Source organism: Trypanosoma cruzi, genomic scaffold, assembly GCF_000209065.1.
Source record: "Trypanosoma cruzi strain CL Brener 1047053516331 genomic scaffold, whole genome shotgun sequence".
NCBI classification, from domain to species: Eukaryota; Euglenozoa; class Kinetoplastea; order Trypanosomatida; family Trypanosomatidae; genus Trypanosoma; species Trypanosoma cruzi.
The window spans coordinates 1-16898 of record NW_001849465.1 but is presented as its reverse complement, the minus strand read 5'-3'; the positions used below and the strand labels follow the sequence as shown (position 1 = coordinate 16898).

The window sequence follows — 16898 nt, the reverse complement described above, 5'->3', positions numbered from 1 at the left end:
TTGTTTTTTTTTTTCGTTTGAGAGGAAATAATAAAATAAAAATAAAGAAATAAAAAATCAAAAAAAAAAAAAAAAAGAAAGAAGAGGGATTCGTGGCGGGCGAGGGGAAAGAGGAAAAGGGGGTTATTTTATTGTGCTTTTTTTTATTTTATATATTTTTGTTTTATTGTCGGCCGCCCTCCCGTCTGGTGGGGAAGCGCACGCAGGCAGAACGCAAAGAAAAAAAAGAAAGTAAAAAAAAAAACAGGTGAGAAAACAACACCAAATAAAAACAAATAATATATACATACATACATACACATATATATTATTTATTTATTATATATACATATACAATAAAGGAAAAGCAACCGCGTCAACAATAACTAAAAAGAGACGCATATATATATATATTGTGTGCGTGCGTGTGCGTCTGTGTGTTACTGGGAAGTTCTTTAACGATCGTTTATGCTTAACAGTGGTGGCGTTGAAAGGCGTCGTCTTCAATGTACAGCCTCCGTTGCATGCTCGCAATCCGTCCGTTCTGCCGCAGGCGGCACTGAAAAGAGTTGTGCCGCACCACGCAGGAAATTTGACGGATCTGGTGCGGAATTTCAGCGTGCAATTGAGGACGTGACACGTGATGTGGTGGATTTTAACTCGCTCTCCATGGAAGACATATCACTTATGCGCTTACGAGGATGCCGCGCCATGGCATCGAGAGGGTCATCGCTCTTTCAGCAAGAAATGCAAAAGCAGCATTCAGGTAAGGGCCCTTTCCCAATGACAAACCACATGTCAATGTCATCACTCCACTCCACGCCTTTTGTGCCTGCGGAGAATTTGACGGCGTTATTCCACAACGTTCAAGACGCCGATTCTTATCCTCACCAAGGCACGGAGGGTGAAGTGAAGGAGTCTGCATTGGGGGCTCAGCTTACGCCTGGCCGAGTCGATGATGGTGAGGAAAATGACGATGATTTTCTTAGCGGGATCCACGCTGCTGCGGACACAGAAGCACCCGAGGTAGGGCCTCGCGCCTTTCAAAGAATCGTTTCTCAGCGTTTATTCTCGTTCCAGTTGGAAAACTCTGAGAGTTTTGAGGTGAATGTTTCCTCCATACAGGGGAAACGCACCTTTCCGCCCTCAGCATCGCCGCGTCAGAGCAGAAGTTCTTCCCACATAAACCTTACGCCAGGAAGTCAGCTATTCTCAACGTGGAAGTTTCCCGTTCTTGGGAAGGTGGAGGGGGGTCCATCTTCCGTTTTTTGGCATGGTGAACAGAAGGGCATTGAAGAGGAAGAGAGGGTGTCAGCTGAGAACGATGGGGGGAGGGAAGAACAAGAAGAAAAGGAGGGATTATGGACAAGCGCCAAGCAAAATGACACGGCCGTTCCAACTGCCATCAGTGAGAATGCAAATGGTGGTGGTGGTGGTGGTGGTGACGAGTTGGTTGGAAAAGGAGGAAAAAAGAAATTTCATGATGAGGATAAAATGAACGCTAGAAGTCTTTATTTTTCAGAAGAGGAACAGGAGCGTCGGTACATGAAACTTCTACGGTTCGTTTATGCCCTTTACGAGTCCATGAAAACAAAAACAACAACAGGAATAGCAGCGAACGCCGCCGATGACGTTAGCGTGGCTTCGTTACGAGATCCTTTTCAAAGTGCTGTTCGTCTTCTACATCCACGAGTGGGGATGCTTTGTCCATCCCTCTCCTCTACAATGATAGGAGCACCGTCCGGGTATTATAGTTTGGGAGCTCGCCCGAGTATGCAGCACGGAAATAAGCAATTTGTTCCAGTTTTGCCGCCTCCGCTTGACAGTTTTTCCATTCATCACAATGATACACAACTGCATGGTTTTGCATTTGAAATGGATCCTCACATCGTGTCTCTTATTGAGCAGCGTCCACTATTACAAACAACCTTGTTTGTGGAGTTTGCATACCGTAAATGCCATCAACGGATGAGAGGGCAGGAACAGTTACGTGGGAGAAGTGAGAGTTTTTTGGGAAGCGGCCCAACTTGTGTTCCATCTAACTCTGGAAAACTTGCACGTGAAGAGGAGAATCTTGAAACAGAATCGAAAGAAGTTACCCATTTGACGCCAAATGCGGACGAAACTGATCTCCCGGTGAAACCGGTTGCCGCCGATGCTTTGTTGCACGGTGTTTCCGGAGTTGGGGCAGCAGGTGCGAGTATACCACAGGCAGCTGGGGCTTCGGTGTCTTTGATGGTAATGGATGAACCACCCATCGCCGTGCATCGCCGGCCGCTCACGCAGGTGCGTGCATGGAAAAGAAAGGTTCATCCCATCGATGAGACGAGTCGTATTGTGGATAACGAGGAGGATAATCTTGTTGTGTATGTGGGAATGATTCTAATGGGGTGGCTGGAGGTGGTGGATATTTTGGGTGCGGGCACGTTTGGCCAGGTCTTTCTATGCAAAGACTTGCGTATAGCGGATGGACACTTTCTGCACCCAGGCGAGATTGAGGGAGAAGATTTTCAATACTGGCAGTGCTCGCATGAGTATATTCCTTTTGGTGATCCATCCATGGTGCCGACTCACCCGCCTCTTGTAGCCGTCAAGGTTGCAAAAAGCCGAGCGTTGTTTGAGCAACAGTCCATCCTGGAGGCGGAGATGCTTGTGTACATTGGTGCACAGACCGCGCCCCAGCAAGCCCGAGATTTTGGGGTGTTGGAAGGGCCTATAGCGACGACATCCGCGACGGAGCCTCCGGAGTCAGACCCACGTTGCAAGTATGTAGCAAAAGTCTTTGCACACGGGATGTGTTATGGTCATCATTGCATAGTTATGGAACGTTGTGGTGCGAATCTTTTTGAATTTTTAAAGAGTCATGATTTTAGGGGATTTCCCATGTATCAAATTCAGGCAGTTGGACGCAAAATATTATTGGCGTTAATGCTTCTTCACGAGCAGTGTCACGTGGTGCATGGTGATATCAAACCTGAAAATGTACTGTTAACACTTGATTCCTGCTTTTCAGCCGCCACCGTTCATGGGGCAGGCGCCATGAATACTGGGAGTGGCCATGGTGATCACATTTCCACTGCGGATGGCAAGCCTTCTTGTGTTTTTAAAGCTCCACTTGAGGCGTCTAGAGTTCTGCTGGGAGGATCAGCAAAGATAAATTTGAAGAATAGCCTGTTGGATGCTCCGGCATCCAAAAACACGGAGTTGGCATTGCCTGCGCCGTCTCCTTTTCGTATTCATAATGTTGTCTCCGTGGAGAGGGCTCAGAACACATCTGTTGGCAGGGAATCTACAGTAGAAAGCAAACAAGATGTTGAGGGTGCAGCTACAGAAACACAAAAAATTATTCTGTCATCTTTAAAAATTAAGATTATTGATTTTAGCAGCAGCTTTTACGTGGGAGCCGGCATCTACACGTATGTGCAGTCTCGTTACTACCGCGCTCCAGAGGTAATTCTTGGTGCCAGGTATGGTCCCCCAATCGACATATGGTCCACGGGATGCCTCCTCGCAGAGTTGCTGCTTGGCCTCCCACTCCTGCCTGGTAGCTCTGATTTTCACCAGCTTTACCTCATGGAGGAGATGCTGGGGCCACTTCCCCCTGAAATTCTTCTGAAGGGAATGCAAACAGCCAATTACTACAATGTTGAGTATACCGAACCTGAAACTGGAAGCCCCATGGGCGGTGGCACCTTGCCAACCGACGGCAACGGAGAACGCACCCCGTCTTTTAGTCTTTTCCGGGAAGAGGAGTATCGTGCTCGTCATGAAAACGTTCCAGCCGTAGAGTGGCGGTGTTATTTTCAGTACCGCACACTTGCGGAATTGCTACGGAACTGCACGCTCAGTGTGGAGGAAAAGCAAATTGCTCTGGGGCGGTGTCCTACGCTTGCCGGTGGCGATACACCTGAGGATATGGCAGCAGCTGGAAAACAGAGGCCGATAAAAGCCATTGTTGACGAGATGATGCAGCAAAGGTTTTTGTTATATGATCTTCTTAAAAAAATGCTTCATGGCGATTCATCCAGGAGGCTGACAGCTCGCGAAGCGCTGGTTCACCCCTTCTTTGTGCACACACCAAATTACATGCAACCATATCATTTTGTGACGGAGTAACGCGGCACATTTCTTTCTTTTTTTTTTTTTTTTTTTTTTCTTTTAAGGAAAGATGTCTGATGCTGAATGCATTATTCCCGATAATCGTCTTATTTTCCCTTGCAAAAAAAGAGGGGGAAAAAAGAGAATTTTGAGAAGGAATAAATATATTTCTATTTATTCTTGAGAAGCTTAGGGATATGCGTCAGTGAGAAGGGATAATGTGGAGCCCCCACCCCCTACCACCTGCCCCCTCTCTCCCTTAACGGGGGGAGAACAGTGGTCCAAAACTGATTTCAAACAATCGCTTATGTTTATTTTGTGGATGGAGGGGAATAGGAGGAAATTGTTGCTGTCCTGCGCTTCCTTTCACTCTTATTTTATTATTATTATTATTATTATTATTATTATTTTTGGTTTTGTTGTTTGTTTTTTTTTTTTGTTTGTTTGTTTGTTTGCGTACTTACTCTCTCCGTTTTTTACTCTTCCTATGTGGGAAATGATGTTCAGAAATTCTTAATTAGAGACATTGACTTCGATTGCCTTTTTATTTTCTTCTTTTTTATTATTGTCGATGCTTCTGGAAAGAATGTGCGGCCAGTTGGGACTCGGGAAATGATAGTGCTGTTTGTTTAACTTCCCTTTCCTTTTTATATATCTGTCAACTGATTTGGGCTTTCTAACTGTGCACGTTGGAAGACAGCGAGTGGCGTTCTTTCATGTGTGTGTGTCTGTGTGTTTTTGTGTATTTCCACCCCCTGCTGCCCTCCACGCGGAGAGGCATCCGGCGGCTGCGGGGCTTTATAAATGACTGCCACCTCGTGAGCTCACAGCGAACCCGGTTCTTATGACCACATGTTTTCTGAATCCATTTGTGTACTGATGTATGAGTGTTTGGTGAATCTTCTCTGGATTGTGGGAAGATGCTGGGCGCAGTGAGCAAAAATGCCATCTCACATTGCGTCATTGCCCTCCGTGGGCATAAAGAAAAGGGCCTCATCCACACGCAGGTTTGCTTTTGCTCTTGCGCGTCCGGGGTGGGCAGCCAGAGAAGACGAATATGAAAGGATGAGCTTAAAGTTAAGGCTCATGCGGAGCCATTATAAAAATGAAGGAAGGAAGATTTGGCTTTTTTTCTTTTTCTTTTTTCTTTGCCAAATGTAAAATGTCGGCCACAACTACTGTTTCTTACATCACTTCTTTTGAATGGTTTGGTGTCTGTTTGTGTTCTGCCAACGCTGCTTTTATTTTTTATTTGCTTATTTTATTTTGTTATTTTTTCTTTTTTTTTTTTTTTTTTTTTTTGTGTGTGTGTTCTCGGATAAATTCCTTTTTGATTTTCTCTCAGTCGGCCTGTGGCTTCCGGTGGAATTGGCGAGCACGCTGCCTGCGTTTGCATCGGAACGGTGGGCAATTAGCACAGTGTGCGTGTGGAGCGTGACGCACGCACAGACACACGGGTCAAGGGAGCAGGGGGGACGAGCCAATATTGGGTGTGCGCGGAGCAATGGGTGCGGCGCTTGGAAGGTCAACGCCTAGGGGACCGTGCATGTCACTGGAGCGGAGGGGCACAAAGAGCCCGCGCGCCACTTCTGCCAACTCTAGGCCTCCGGACAATCAACAGCCACAACCCAAATCCACATTGCTTGCCGCAGAAGTCCATGTATTGTCAGCCCCCAACGGACGCCAAAGCGATCATTTCCTTCCCGATACGCAGGGGAGTGGCAACAAGGGGAAACCCTCACCCCCGCGAAACCCTATTGGGATTGAGACTGGAGGTGTGAAAGCATTACGGCCCCTTTCTGTATCAAATTCATCCAACTCTGTCAGTGCGGATAAATCCAATGATGCATCGAGCAGCCGCACTCCGGGACAAAAAAGGGAGAAGAAAAATATTTTGCGAAGCTTGGATGGGAGTGTCTCGCCCCAAAAACAAGGGCCATCTCGAGAGTCAAATCCAGAGGATATTGCAGCAACTCCGCCTCTATTGCGAATGGCATCGCTTTATGAAGGGAAAGGGAGTTCACGTGGTAGGAAAACAGGAGATGAATCTCAGGAATTTGGGCTGTCAGGCCGCGTGGGGGGAAATTCTGTGGTGAGCCGTCTTCACTTTCTGAGCGCGAAGAAATCGCAGGAGTCCATTTTTTCGGATGCACAAAGTAATGGAGAATCGGCTATAAACCTTGCCCAAACAAACAACACCCGCTCCAGGCAAAGCATGTTGGGTAGTATTGAAAGTACAAAGACATTACTACATGCCAAGGCTGTTCTTCGAAAACATGTGCACCATTCCTTGGCAATCCCTCCACTTAGCGCTAGGCCTTCCAGTTGCCGTTCCACGACATACAGTGCCCTAAGTGAGGGTGATGCTATTTTAACCAGAACCGTCAACCCTTTAATTCCACGTGACAAGTACGGAGGCAATTTTCATCTTCCGGCAGTACACAATGTAGAAGCGGTTGATGGAATAGGCAAAATAGGACGTTACCATGATAGAATTGATATCATTTCCTTGCTTGAGAACAATACACAGGCAGAGTTGTCTTCTTCATCCTCATGCCTTGTGAAATCACCATTACTCCGGGAAAATGGTGACTCTTGGAGGCAACAAAATGGCTTTTTAGCAGACAAATGCCCGAACCATAATCTTGTGGAATTGGTTGTGGATTCTGCTACCGATGAGAAATTAAATGGACAATCAGGGGATCGGTCAAGCAGGGATCATTTGTTGCGTTCGGCTCCCCCCACTGACTGCTACCCATTAGCCGATGTTGCCTCACGGAATCCTACTCCACGAATCGATTGCGGACACTCCTCCCAAAATGAGTTTGGATGTACGAAACGTCCAGGGAAAAAAGGAGACAGCGGCCGTGGCGGGGGCCAAACCGGTCAGGACGCTGCTGATGATGCGGCTGTCGGGTGGGTTGCCATAGGTGGCGAGGCTGGTGTCGGCGGCGAGGACTGGTATGCGCGTCTTCGTGCTCGCTGTGGCCTCGAAGAATCCGGTGGAATCGCCGGACTCACCGCTGGAAACATTGGCGATTGCAGCGATGACGACGTGAAGAAAAACGAGACGGTGGCTCCTGTGGGAACGGCAGAGCCCGGGACTGCGCACTAAGAAGCGACAAGCTGAGGAAAAATGGTGCTCCTTCCGCTAGTACTGATTCAATTTTCGGATCCTTGCCTCGCGTGGAACGGAGGGAAAGAAATAGGCAAACAGATGAAAAGGACAATTCCAACGTATATATATATTTGTTGACACATAGTTTTCAAAGAAGGCAAAGAAGGGGAAAGAAAAAAACTCATCACCCTCACCCTCTCCACACATTAACAGATGTGCTGCTAGAGAAACAATAAAAAAATATTCAACGAGGTGAATAGAACTGTAGAGAAAGGGAAGAATAAAAAAAAAAAAAAAAAAAGAAGGAATCGGAACAAGAAGCAGAAGTAAGGAACAGACATTTACGAAGGAGGTGACGGGACAAAAATTTTGATGTGGAATGCGAACGACTTAAAAAATGCAGAATTAGTTTTGTGAATAGCTTTTATTTTGCGTGCGTTTATGACGGTATTGCTTTGTGTCTTGTATAACTTCTTTATTTCCACCTACTCTGCACTGGCGACATTGAAGTGTTGAAAGTTATAGATGAGGATACGGAAACCAAACAGCTTTATGTTATCGCCGCCCCTCTGCTTGGAGCCGAAGGGGAGAGAAAGAAAACGCAACTGTTAGATACGAAGCAACCCCTGCAAATAACATGATTTACAAGCACAAATGCATGTAGGGACCATTTGTCATGTCCCCTCTTAATAACACTAGTAAACATGACAATAATGTTTTCTTTTTTTTTTTTTTGCCACAAGAGGACACTAACAGGAATCATATATGCATATATGGGCAGCACGGTTGAACAATACAGACGTATCTTCTTTTATTTAAGACTTTGATTTTAGTGCTTGATTGATTTATTAATTTATATTGTCATTCGGATGTGAATTTTGCTTTCTACACCTTCTTTTTCTTTTTAACCCTGTTTATTTGCGTGTCTGCGTTTTTTTTTTTTTTTTTTTTTTTTTTTGTTTTTTTTGGTTTGGTTTGGTTTTTGTTTTTCTTTTTGAAATTATTTGCCAGTCTTTTTCTTTCCATTTGCCTACAGAACTGTAAGGTCATCCAATGTGTTTCAAGGGACTATTATGTGTACTTGTGCCGTTGGACATGTTTTTTATTATAATGTGCTTTTCTCTGACGTTAACTACCCCCTACCCTCTCAGTACTTTGTGGAGGGAAGCATGCATGCATATCTTACACACCCACGCACTCACACTTTTCTCTCTTTTTTAACTAAAAATATGCGCCTCTGTACCACACCGTTTTTACAGGAAGAAAAGAAGGAAAAAAAAAAAAGAAGGATTTTTCGATTGCTTTTGTTGCTCCTTGCGCTTTTTCGAGCCTGCGCGGCTGCAGGATGGGAGAAAAAGTGGAGGAATTACATTGACGTATCCACGGCTATGCGTGGTGTGTGAGTATTGGTGTTGGGGGAACATGCATATGCCCGCTAAAGCCACCTGCAATGAACGAAGGAACAAAACTCCCGGCGTGGGCGACACGCGTGCAGTTGTCTTCGGCGGCGGACGGCCTCCGTTACGCGCTCCACGTGTTCTCTGGAGCGCGGATTCGTTTTCAACAGCCTCCATGCGACGCCTGATCGGGTTGTGCGGAGGGGACCACTTTCCCTCGCCCAAAACAGGGCAATTGGCAGTGGACACAATGGCGAAAAACATCGCAACAGCAAACAGGCATACCCGAGTCCCGACAGGCGCCAGGGTTTCGACCAGCCAACCTCACAGGGGCGCAGCTCCTGCATCCATTGCCAGTAGACACTCGTGGCTCTACCGAGACTTTCCGAGCGGGGGAGAAGAATTTTCATTTGTCACTGCCTGCTCGGTTACCAGACGATTTTTTAAGAAAGTTTTTTTCAAAAACAGAACAAATGTTTTCAAGTCGAAACTGCAGCATGCTGGATTGCTTGGGATGTCGACAGATTGTTCTGCCAACCGACCCATGGCTAGCCAGGGAGAGAAATATTTACGAAACCCTTTTTCTTAATTTTATGGATGCTTACGCTGTAATTCGGAATTCATTGGGATCGCGGGCGCATATCAAAATTTTGTAAGAAGACAGTAAACCCGGGCACAATGGTGCGTTGGCCCACCCAGTCGCCAAACCTCAATTTATTGTGGCATCATCTTATTTAACGTTGTTTCTTGTTGGGAGCTTGTGAAGAGAATGATCGCGGGAGAGCTGGCTAACTTAATTAATGTGCGTAAATCCTGTTAATTGAATGCTTTTCTTTATGATATTTTCTACCGTATGAATATATTGTGAATGACACGACTTTGGTAGGGGGCAGCAGGGAACCGATAGGGGCAAGATATTATTTTATTTTTATGTTACCATCCCACCCAATCTCTTTTGATTCCCACCACGCGGCGGAGTGTTGTGGCTGGAGGAGTTCAAAGTCTGCCACATCGTATGTAATAAATAAATAAATATATGTGTCCCATCCGAATAGAGTGAACTGGACACGATTGAGGCTAACGGATGATATATACACGTACATATATATACATGTACACTTACTTGTTGTTGAACTTTGGGTTTGTGGTGAATCCCCACTCTTATTCCACTCATCACTTTTCTTACTCCTATTTTTTTTTTTTTTTTTTTGATTTCTATTATTGAGAAACTCAGGATTCGGCCAGCGGCCCAGAAGATCACTCCATTTTCTTTCTTTGTGTGTGTGCGTGTGTATGTTTTTGTGTTTTTCCTTTGCAGAGCAGTTGTAAGTGTGAAGTGCCTTGCTCTTTTTCCTGTGTGTTTATGTACGTCATATTTCTTTGCATTTATTTTTTTCTTCTTTTTTATGCCTGCTGCTTTCGTCGTAACAAAAATGACTTCAACTACAAAATTATTAAGTCTGCCCTCACGGATTTGTTATTGAATCAGGTGCGTCAGAGAGAGAGAGAGAGAATTCTTTCCTCTCCTCGTAGATTACGGTGCCACATTATAAGCGCAAATATATATATATATATATATATATATCATTATTAAGAAGAGAGACGAGAGTTGTATCAGTAGAAAGACCACAATAAAAGTGCTCGTGGAAGGAGGGGGGAAAAAAAAGAAGAAGTAGAAAACATTATTTAATTTCGTTTTCTGTAGTATTGACCATGACGCAGAAGGAGTTGGCACTAGCAGCTCAATTCAACGGCAGTTATCGTTGTGCCACCACTGTTGTTGTGCGTACGGCGGCGACGGAAACAATTCATCGTGCCATGCCAGCGAGGACATTGTCAAAACAGCGCGGCGATAGCGCCTCCAGAAGCGGGAATGGCAGTGAAGGGACCAGCACCCCCCAAAAGGGAACCAGAACTAATGGGAGCTCTCCCTCTACGCATAATCCGTCATGCGAAAGGCCTCGGTGTACATTTTGGCTGGCGCGAAGCGATGGGGACATTGAAATTCGATCTGTGGCTGTGCCGGATCGTGTCATAGACCTTGTGCACCGCACAAAAAAGGCAATAGTGACGTCACTTCTTCAAATATCTCGTAACCGTGTTGTTGCCGCTCTCTCGAACGGATTACTTCAGGTATTAGATGCGGTTTCCCTGCAGGAATGCAGGACCGTACAGGCACACAAGTCGTCTATAACTTGTATGGTTCCCGTGACGCTGGCAAAGACACAAAGGTCGCAGGAAGAGTTTGGGTGTTCTCGCATTCCTGCTTTTGTAACGGCGTCGTCGGACCTTACAATTGCAAAGTGGGATGGCGTGACACTGGAGTGTCTTGGTCGAATGAAGGGTCATTCGTGTAGTGTCACGGCATTGGCGGCGACTGTGAGTGGGGCATTCCTATTTAGTGGGGGTGAAGACGGTTCGCTTCGGATGTGGTCTTTGGCGGAAGGCGCTCAGGTGCTTCGAAAGCCCACCAGCCAAAAGAACGCAAAGAAGGGGACAAAAACGAAGGAAACGGCTGTGACCCCGTCGGGGCAACAGCCACAACAGGACACAAAGAAGAAAAGGAAACAATCATTATTGCCAGTTCAAAAAGAGGGGTCTCATACTGCACGGCACAGAGCAGTTGCACAAGTCTCCACCGCACGCGCAACTCGTTCGCTTTCTGCGCAAACTCCATCCCGAGGAGGGGCTACAAAAGCGGTTACCACTCCGAGGACTCCTTCTGTAGCGACACGGAAAAAAGGATCACGCGCGATGTCTCTGGTTTTGGAGGGGCGGCCGCCTCGCAAGAAGTCCATAAAATCCAGCAATTCAAAGCCAATCACACCACGTCCAGGTCCGGTACATTTTTCCGGTGAGCCAGAAGCCGCCATGAACGAAGAAGATGCTGATGAGGAGGAAGAAGAGGAAAGGGAAGAGAATGACGACGAAGAAAAGGACCGTGTAACGGGCTCTGAAAAAACTCGCGCATTATTACCTGCGGAGGATGAGACAGGAGCGTCCTTGAGAAACGGCCTGAATGCCGGGGAGGCGGGTGAGCATAAAACACCACGAAAGACGTCCAAGGTAAAGAAGGGAAAAAAGCGTCTTGGATGGAATTTTGACACGGTGTTGAAACAGTTGCTGGGAGATTCCGTGGAGGATCCTGTGGTGCGCCACTTCTTTGCCATGCAACATTTTTGTTGGGAAGAAGATACTGCACTGCTTTGGCCAATGAAGTGTGAGCACCAAAAGGCAATTACGGGACTAACACTGATACGGGATCGTATTTTGGTGACAGCGTCTCAGGATGGTGTAGCCAAGATGTTTGCCTTACCCACTGGACGAATGTTGCGTAGCGTGCATCGGGGTCGAGCTGCCTTGACAGGTCTCGTCATGGATGAATTGCATTGCCGTCTTTGGATCGGTAGCGCAGATGGCTCCCTTGCTGTGTACGATGTACTTCATCCGGATGTAGTGCCACTGTACAGCTGGCGCGATCTCAACACACCGCATCCACAACTAGTGCCATTAGTCTTTCATGGATCATTGAGTCATTTGTACGTGTTTTCCTCCTTTGATGATAAAAATGCGTTGAGTTTATTACCTGTGAAAGACGAAAATAGAGGGGAGCCGGCCCACCCATGTCAAGGGAAAAAATTTTTCGTCAAGGACTCTTCTCACAAAAAGCTTTGCAGCGATAAAAAATTCAATTTGCCTGCCAAGGCAAGCTTGACATGTGTATGGTTAGATGGTGGAGACGGTGCGATGCTGATGGATATACCTTTTTTAAAGTCATTAGATAAACAGTTTGAGAGTACACGCAGTTTTTTTTTCGGAAATAGTGTACGTGACGCCGTGTTTCGCAGAATTATACGTCGCCCAGTGACAGAGGAAGGAGAGGAGTTACCGCAATATCTTGCGAGAGAGCGGGCCAAAGCTGCCTCCGCTGTGCAATTTGCCTTTACCCAAGCGTTACGACAACGGGCCTTCAGTCGCTGGCTGATGTGGAGGGCCCGACGGATGGCCCGCTATCGATGTATGCGTGCAGTTCGTTTTTTGGAGGTTTTTCAACAGGAACGGGTACTGGAAAGTTATTTCAAACGATGGCAACGTTGGAGGCCGTCGGCGAGGCGTCTCCTGCTTCATATGGACATGAGCAGTGTTGAAAAGCGGCTTAAGTGTATTTCCACTTCCTACCGTTGGAACGAAATCTGTGATGTGGCGGATATTGCACGGGAATTGGGAAATAGTTTTGCTGCTGCTGAGCATAGGCGTCTTTTGCAACGGTACTACCGTAAATGGGTTATTCACATAAAAGAGACGCGACGTCGTAACGCGCAATCGACAGCCTTCAATAGACTCTTTTTGTCCTTCTGTGATGTAACATTTGGAGATAAATCCTTCATATGGAAAAGACTAAGAGACGCGGCCGAAGCAACGCAAAGGCGCCGCCGTGCACTTTGGTTGCTGGAGCAGCACATGGTTTCCAGTCAACACAAATGCCGTCGATATTATATGAAGCTATGGATTAAGTACGTTAAACGTCAAAAAGAGGTCCGTCATTCGTTGGTTCTTGTCGATACACTTTCTTCTGTCTTGGCAGATGAAAGGGCACTGCGATCCCGATTTTACCTCAAGTGGTATCGATTTGCCCTTTTTGAGGCAAGACTGCTGCGCCTCGATGAGGAACGGACAACCATGCAACGAGAGTGGATTGCCGTACAAAACGCGGTGGACAGCACAGCTTCTTTGACAGAGCTTCGCCAAGAGGCAGAACAGCTGGAGGTGGAAATAGCAGAGCAGGCATTTGAGCGAGATGAGGTGGAAAGCCGAAATTTGGCTTTGCGCTCGGATATAGAATACCTGCAGGTTCAGAAGTCTTTGGAATGTCTTCTTGCTGGTTATCGCGATTCTTCGGACACGGTTCGTAGACGAAGAGACTCCGGCTCGGCATCACGGAGCAAAATGTCTTGCAACACCAGTCGTGAAAGAATTACGTTATTTGCTGATGATGACACCTTTGACGGTGAGGTAGGAACGCTGCGACAGGTGGGAGCGGTGTTGCGGGCCCTCAAGGCCACAGGTGTACGATGTGGACGTCATAGAGCTCTAATTATGGCATCGTATGAGAGAGTTGTACAACTTTCCATACTTGAATACCCATTAGAAGCCTGTGATTACAACTCCATCATGTCCTTGTGTTCCAATAGCGACGAATCATCGCTGCGCATGAGACCCAATGCATTGGTGACGGAGGGAAAAACGTCATCAGAGCAAAGACGTCATGTCACTGCTCACGCGAATACACCACCTTTTCTATCGGATGAGTTTGATCGAACCATGCAGCGGCTTCAATCAATTATTGTGAATGCTGCAAGATTGACCGGCGTTAACCTGAACGAGCCTTCCAATTACGATTCACTGATTTCCATACAGGAGGAAAGCTCAGGTAATGAAAAGCGGATTATGAATACCACAGATTGTGCCTCGCTGCGCTGGTTAGATTTTGTTCCACCTACAACGCGAACGGAAGCTCTTCCGCTAATTGTGGATCTTGTCGCCATGTTTGACTCTTTGAAGGCACACAGTGACATGGAGGTGGAGGGTGGTGAGAAGAAATTATCCACACGAGGGGCAGCGAAAGTGATACCGCTTCCTTTGAGAAGTCTTTGCAAACCACAAACCGCTGTCTGGCTTGTGCGTCACGCTGCTGTTCTTTTAGAACTGATGTCTCCTGGGCTTTGGAAACGACACTTAAAGCTGCGGACATTGGCGACGGGCGTAACCGAGCCTGGGACAGGTACTCTGAGCAGTGACGCTGCAGAGTCTTCACCGGCGAGGTCGGCAGGTGCAACTGCCACATCAGATAATTCGCCGGGAACAAATAAAAGTCGCACTTACAACAATGGGGCATTAGAAGGAACACCACGACAATCAATCCCACAGCAATTTCCAAGGCTGTCTGTAGACGAGCTAGGCGTGTGTAAGAAACAGCATCGCTCCATGTCATGGACTGCATCAGAGACTCGTAGAGGACACTCCCAAAAGGTCTCGTCACCGTGTGGCCGTGCCACATTTCAACAAAGGGTTTTGGTCCACAGTGGAGGTTCCCTAACACCACGCCCAAAGAGTAGTTTTCAATTTAAAGAGGAGGACTCGGATGGACCACGCCGAAGTTTGCCCATTCCATTGCCTTTCACTCATTCAAGTGCCTCAACGCCGACAAAGTCAATGTATGGTTCTTCCACGACACGCCCTTATCTGGGATTTCGTGTCGCTGTAAGTCGTGACGATGCGGGCCACACCACCTTGACTGTGCACGAGGTTGCAGAGAGCTACGTTGGCGCCAGCGATGGCGTTACAAGAGAAGGACCAGCCTTTGCTTCTGGATTACGTGCCGGAGATCAATTGGTACGCTTCGCCGGGTACGCGGTGACGGAGCTTGCTGCATTCAACGCCGTCGTTGCACGTCATGTGCGACCCCATGGGACAGTTCCAGTGGTTTTTTCGAGAAACGGGCAGCTCATGTCATCGACCATCGCCGTAGGAGAGAAATCCCGAAACGGATAAATGTCGTTTCTTTTTTTTTTTTTTTTTGTCGACTCTAAAGTCAAGAGAAAATCTAAAAATTGCAACTATTACGTGTGTTTTGTATCCGATGGCTAAACAATTGGTGATTCTTTTTTTTTTTTTCTGCCCTTACTGTTCTCTCTCATCCAGTTTATGTGTGTGTCTCCGCGCGCATGTATGCATTTCCACAGTGATGAACCGTTTTACTTGCTGCTCAGTTCGCATGTTTGTGCGCACCCTCCCATCCTCCTATCTATGTGCACCTGTCCATGGGCATGAGAGAAGCGGGCCGGGCGTCCGTTGCGACCGTCACCGCTGAGTCCGGACGGAAGGGCAATGCAATTTCTGGTACCTTCTCCCCCCCTGCGTGTTTTTCTCCCCATCTCAGCCGTTGGATTCTTCCCCGTTTTTCTTCTTGCGTTTGTAGCGGACGAAACGGAAACAAAGAGTAATACTTGGTTTGAGGCTTGTGAATAGTTTGCCACGCTAGATGACAAAGGGACTTCATGACTTCGTCACACCACTATTTGAGATCACATACATGAGTGATCCTCCCCCATTTTCCTTGAAAGGCTCTTTGGAGCGGATTCGTGGGTGGAATGTGTACAGGCTACCTCCTCTGTGGAACCACGGCAGCGAGAAACGGTACAAGTGCACGCACCGACTTCACCGGAACCAACGCATGCCATATGAACTGTCCAATGTCACCGGGGATCCCATCGCCGGCATGTACGTTGACATTCAACTGGTCCTTCGCTACCAACTGAACCCATACCGACCGCCGCACTTGCCACCTCCTTTAGGTTTTGAAGACTGCATTTACCGGAATCAGAGGCCGAGTCTCCGTGAGGTGTTTATGGAGTTGGTGCCATTGCGTCCTGGCGTTGACGTGAACGATGCGTTGTCTTTGGGAGCGGCACACGGTGCGTGTGGTGTTCAACTGTACACAGAGGCCACCGGCGTCTTCGAGGAATTTCCCCGCAACGAGGAAAATGGCCTCGCCCTCATCTATTCCACCGTCCCCTGGGCGAGGGAGGAGCTGCAAACCACTTTTGATGCTGGTGCCGAGGCCCCTTCCCTAATTGTGGATGATGTGTTCATCAGCTGGGATACGCTTGGCCTATTGAGCCTCAACGAGTTGAGTGACGCTGGCGCGCTGCACACGGAGGAGGATCAGTGGGCTGGTCTTTTTGATTGCTACTTGACCGCGTGATACAACGTTCCCTATTCGGCACGGAGCGGCGCATGCGTTCCTGATTTTGCGTATACTTTTTTTTTTGTTATCGTCACATGGAGCTCCCGCCACCCTGCCGTTTTGCACGCACCACGTGCTTGCGGGTTGACTGTGGCCTGTTCTGCATTTTGGTTTACATCTGAGACGCACCGGGCTGTGAGCCCCTTGGCGGAGAAGTGGGTGTGGCGTCACGTTTAAACATCCGTGCGCCCGCTTTTACGGGACTTTCCCCTCCAGCGTTTTCTGCGAGCCCCGCTTTTCCACTGCTTTCTCGGATGCTTACAGTTTACTTGTGTGTCTCCGCGCGCATGTATGCATTTCCACAGTGATGAACCGTTTTACTTGCTGCTCAGTTCGCATGTTTGTGCGCACCCTCCCATCCCCCTATCTATGTGCACCTGTCCATGGGCATGAGAGAAGCGGGCCGGGCGTCCGTTGCGACCGTCACCGCTGAGTCCGGACGGAAGGGCAATGCATTTTCTGGTACCTTCTCCCCCCCCTGCGTGTTTTCTCCCCATCT

General features: G+C 47.5%; 4 protein-coding genes across 4 annotated transcripts, besides 19 other annotated features; all 4 read left to right on the top strand.

Moving 5' to 3' along the window:
- Positions 1-15772: a sequence feature (heterozygous, Esmeraldo-like haplotype).
- Positions 33-83: a sequence feature (T-rich).
- Positions 124-168: a sequence feature (A-rich).
- Positions 216-276: a sequence feature (T-rich).
- Positions 279-333: a microsatellite.
- Tc00.1047053507683.40 (protein kinase, putative) lies at positions 448-4095 on the top strand (the record flags this gene model as incomplete). Its single annotated transcript, XM_803631.1, has 1 exon — positions 448-4095. The coding sequence occupies one exon, from the start codon at positions 448-450 to the stop codon at positions 4093-4095; it is 3648 nt and encodes a 1215-aa protein (XP_808724.1).
- Positions 1401-1423: a microsatellite.
- Positions 4105-4139: a microsatellite.
- Positions 4450-4486: a microsatellite.
- Positions 4497-4532: a microsatellite.
- Positions 5317-5379: a microsatellite.
- On the top strand, positions 5582-7192 carry Tc00.1047053507683.34 (hypothetical protein, conserved; the record flags this gene model as incomplete). Its single annotated transcript, XM_803632.1, has 1 exon — positions 5582-7192. One exon carries the CDS (start codon positions 5582-5584, stop codon positions 7190-7192), a length of 1611 nt encoding a protein of 536 aa, XP_808725.1.
- Positions 7450-7533: a sequence feature (T-rich).
- Positions 8127-8191: a microsatellite.
- Positions 9346-9626: a mobile genetic element.
- Positions 9782-9802: a sequence feature (AT_rich).
- Positions 10152-10177: a microsatellite.
- On the top strand, positions 10306-15144 carry Tc00.1047053507683.30 (hypothetical protein, conserved; the record flags this gene model as incomplete). Its single annotated transcript, XM_803630.1, has 1 exon — positions 10306-15144. One exon carries the CDS (start codon positions 10306-10308, stop codon positions 15142-15144), a length of 4839 nt encoding a protein of 1612 aa, XP_808723.1.
- Positions 11470-11531: a sequence feature (CT-rich).
- Tc00.1047053507683.10 (hypothetical protein, conserved) lies at positions 15635-16357 on the top strand (the record flags this gene model as incomplete). The annotated part of the gene is made up of 1 exon (XM_803629.1): positions 15635-16357. One exon carries the CDS (start codon positions 15635-15637, stop codon positions 16355-16357), a length of 723 nt encoding a protein of 240 aa, XP_808722.1.
- Positions 15773-15892: a sequence feature (areas not merged during assembly with more than two copies in the genome that could not be assigned to a particular haplotype).
- Positions 15893-16072: a sequence feature (heterozygous, non-Esmeraldo-like haplotype).
- Positions 16073-16898: a sequence feature (areas merged during assembly that could not be assigned to a particular haplotype. This can correspond to areas where the two haplotypes were merged or to regions with more than two copies in the genome that were merged during assembly.).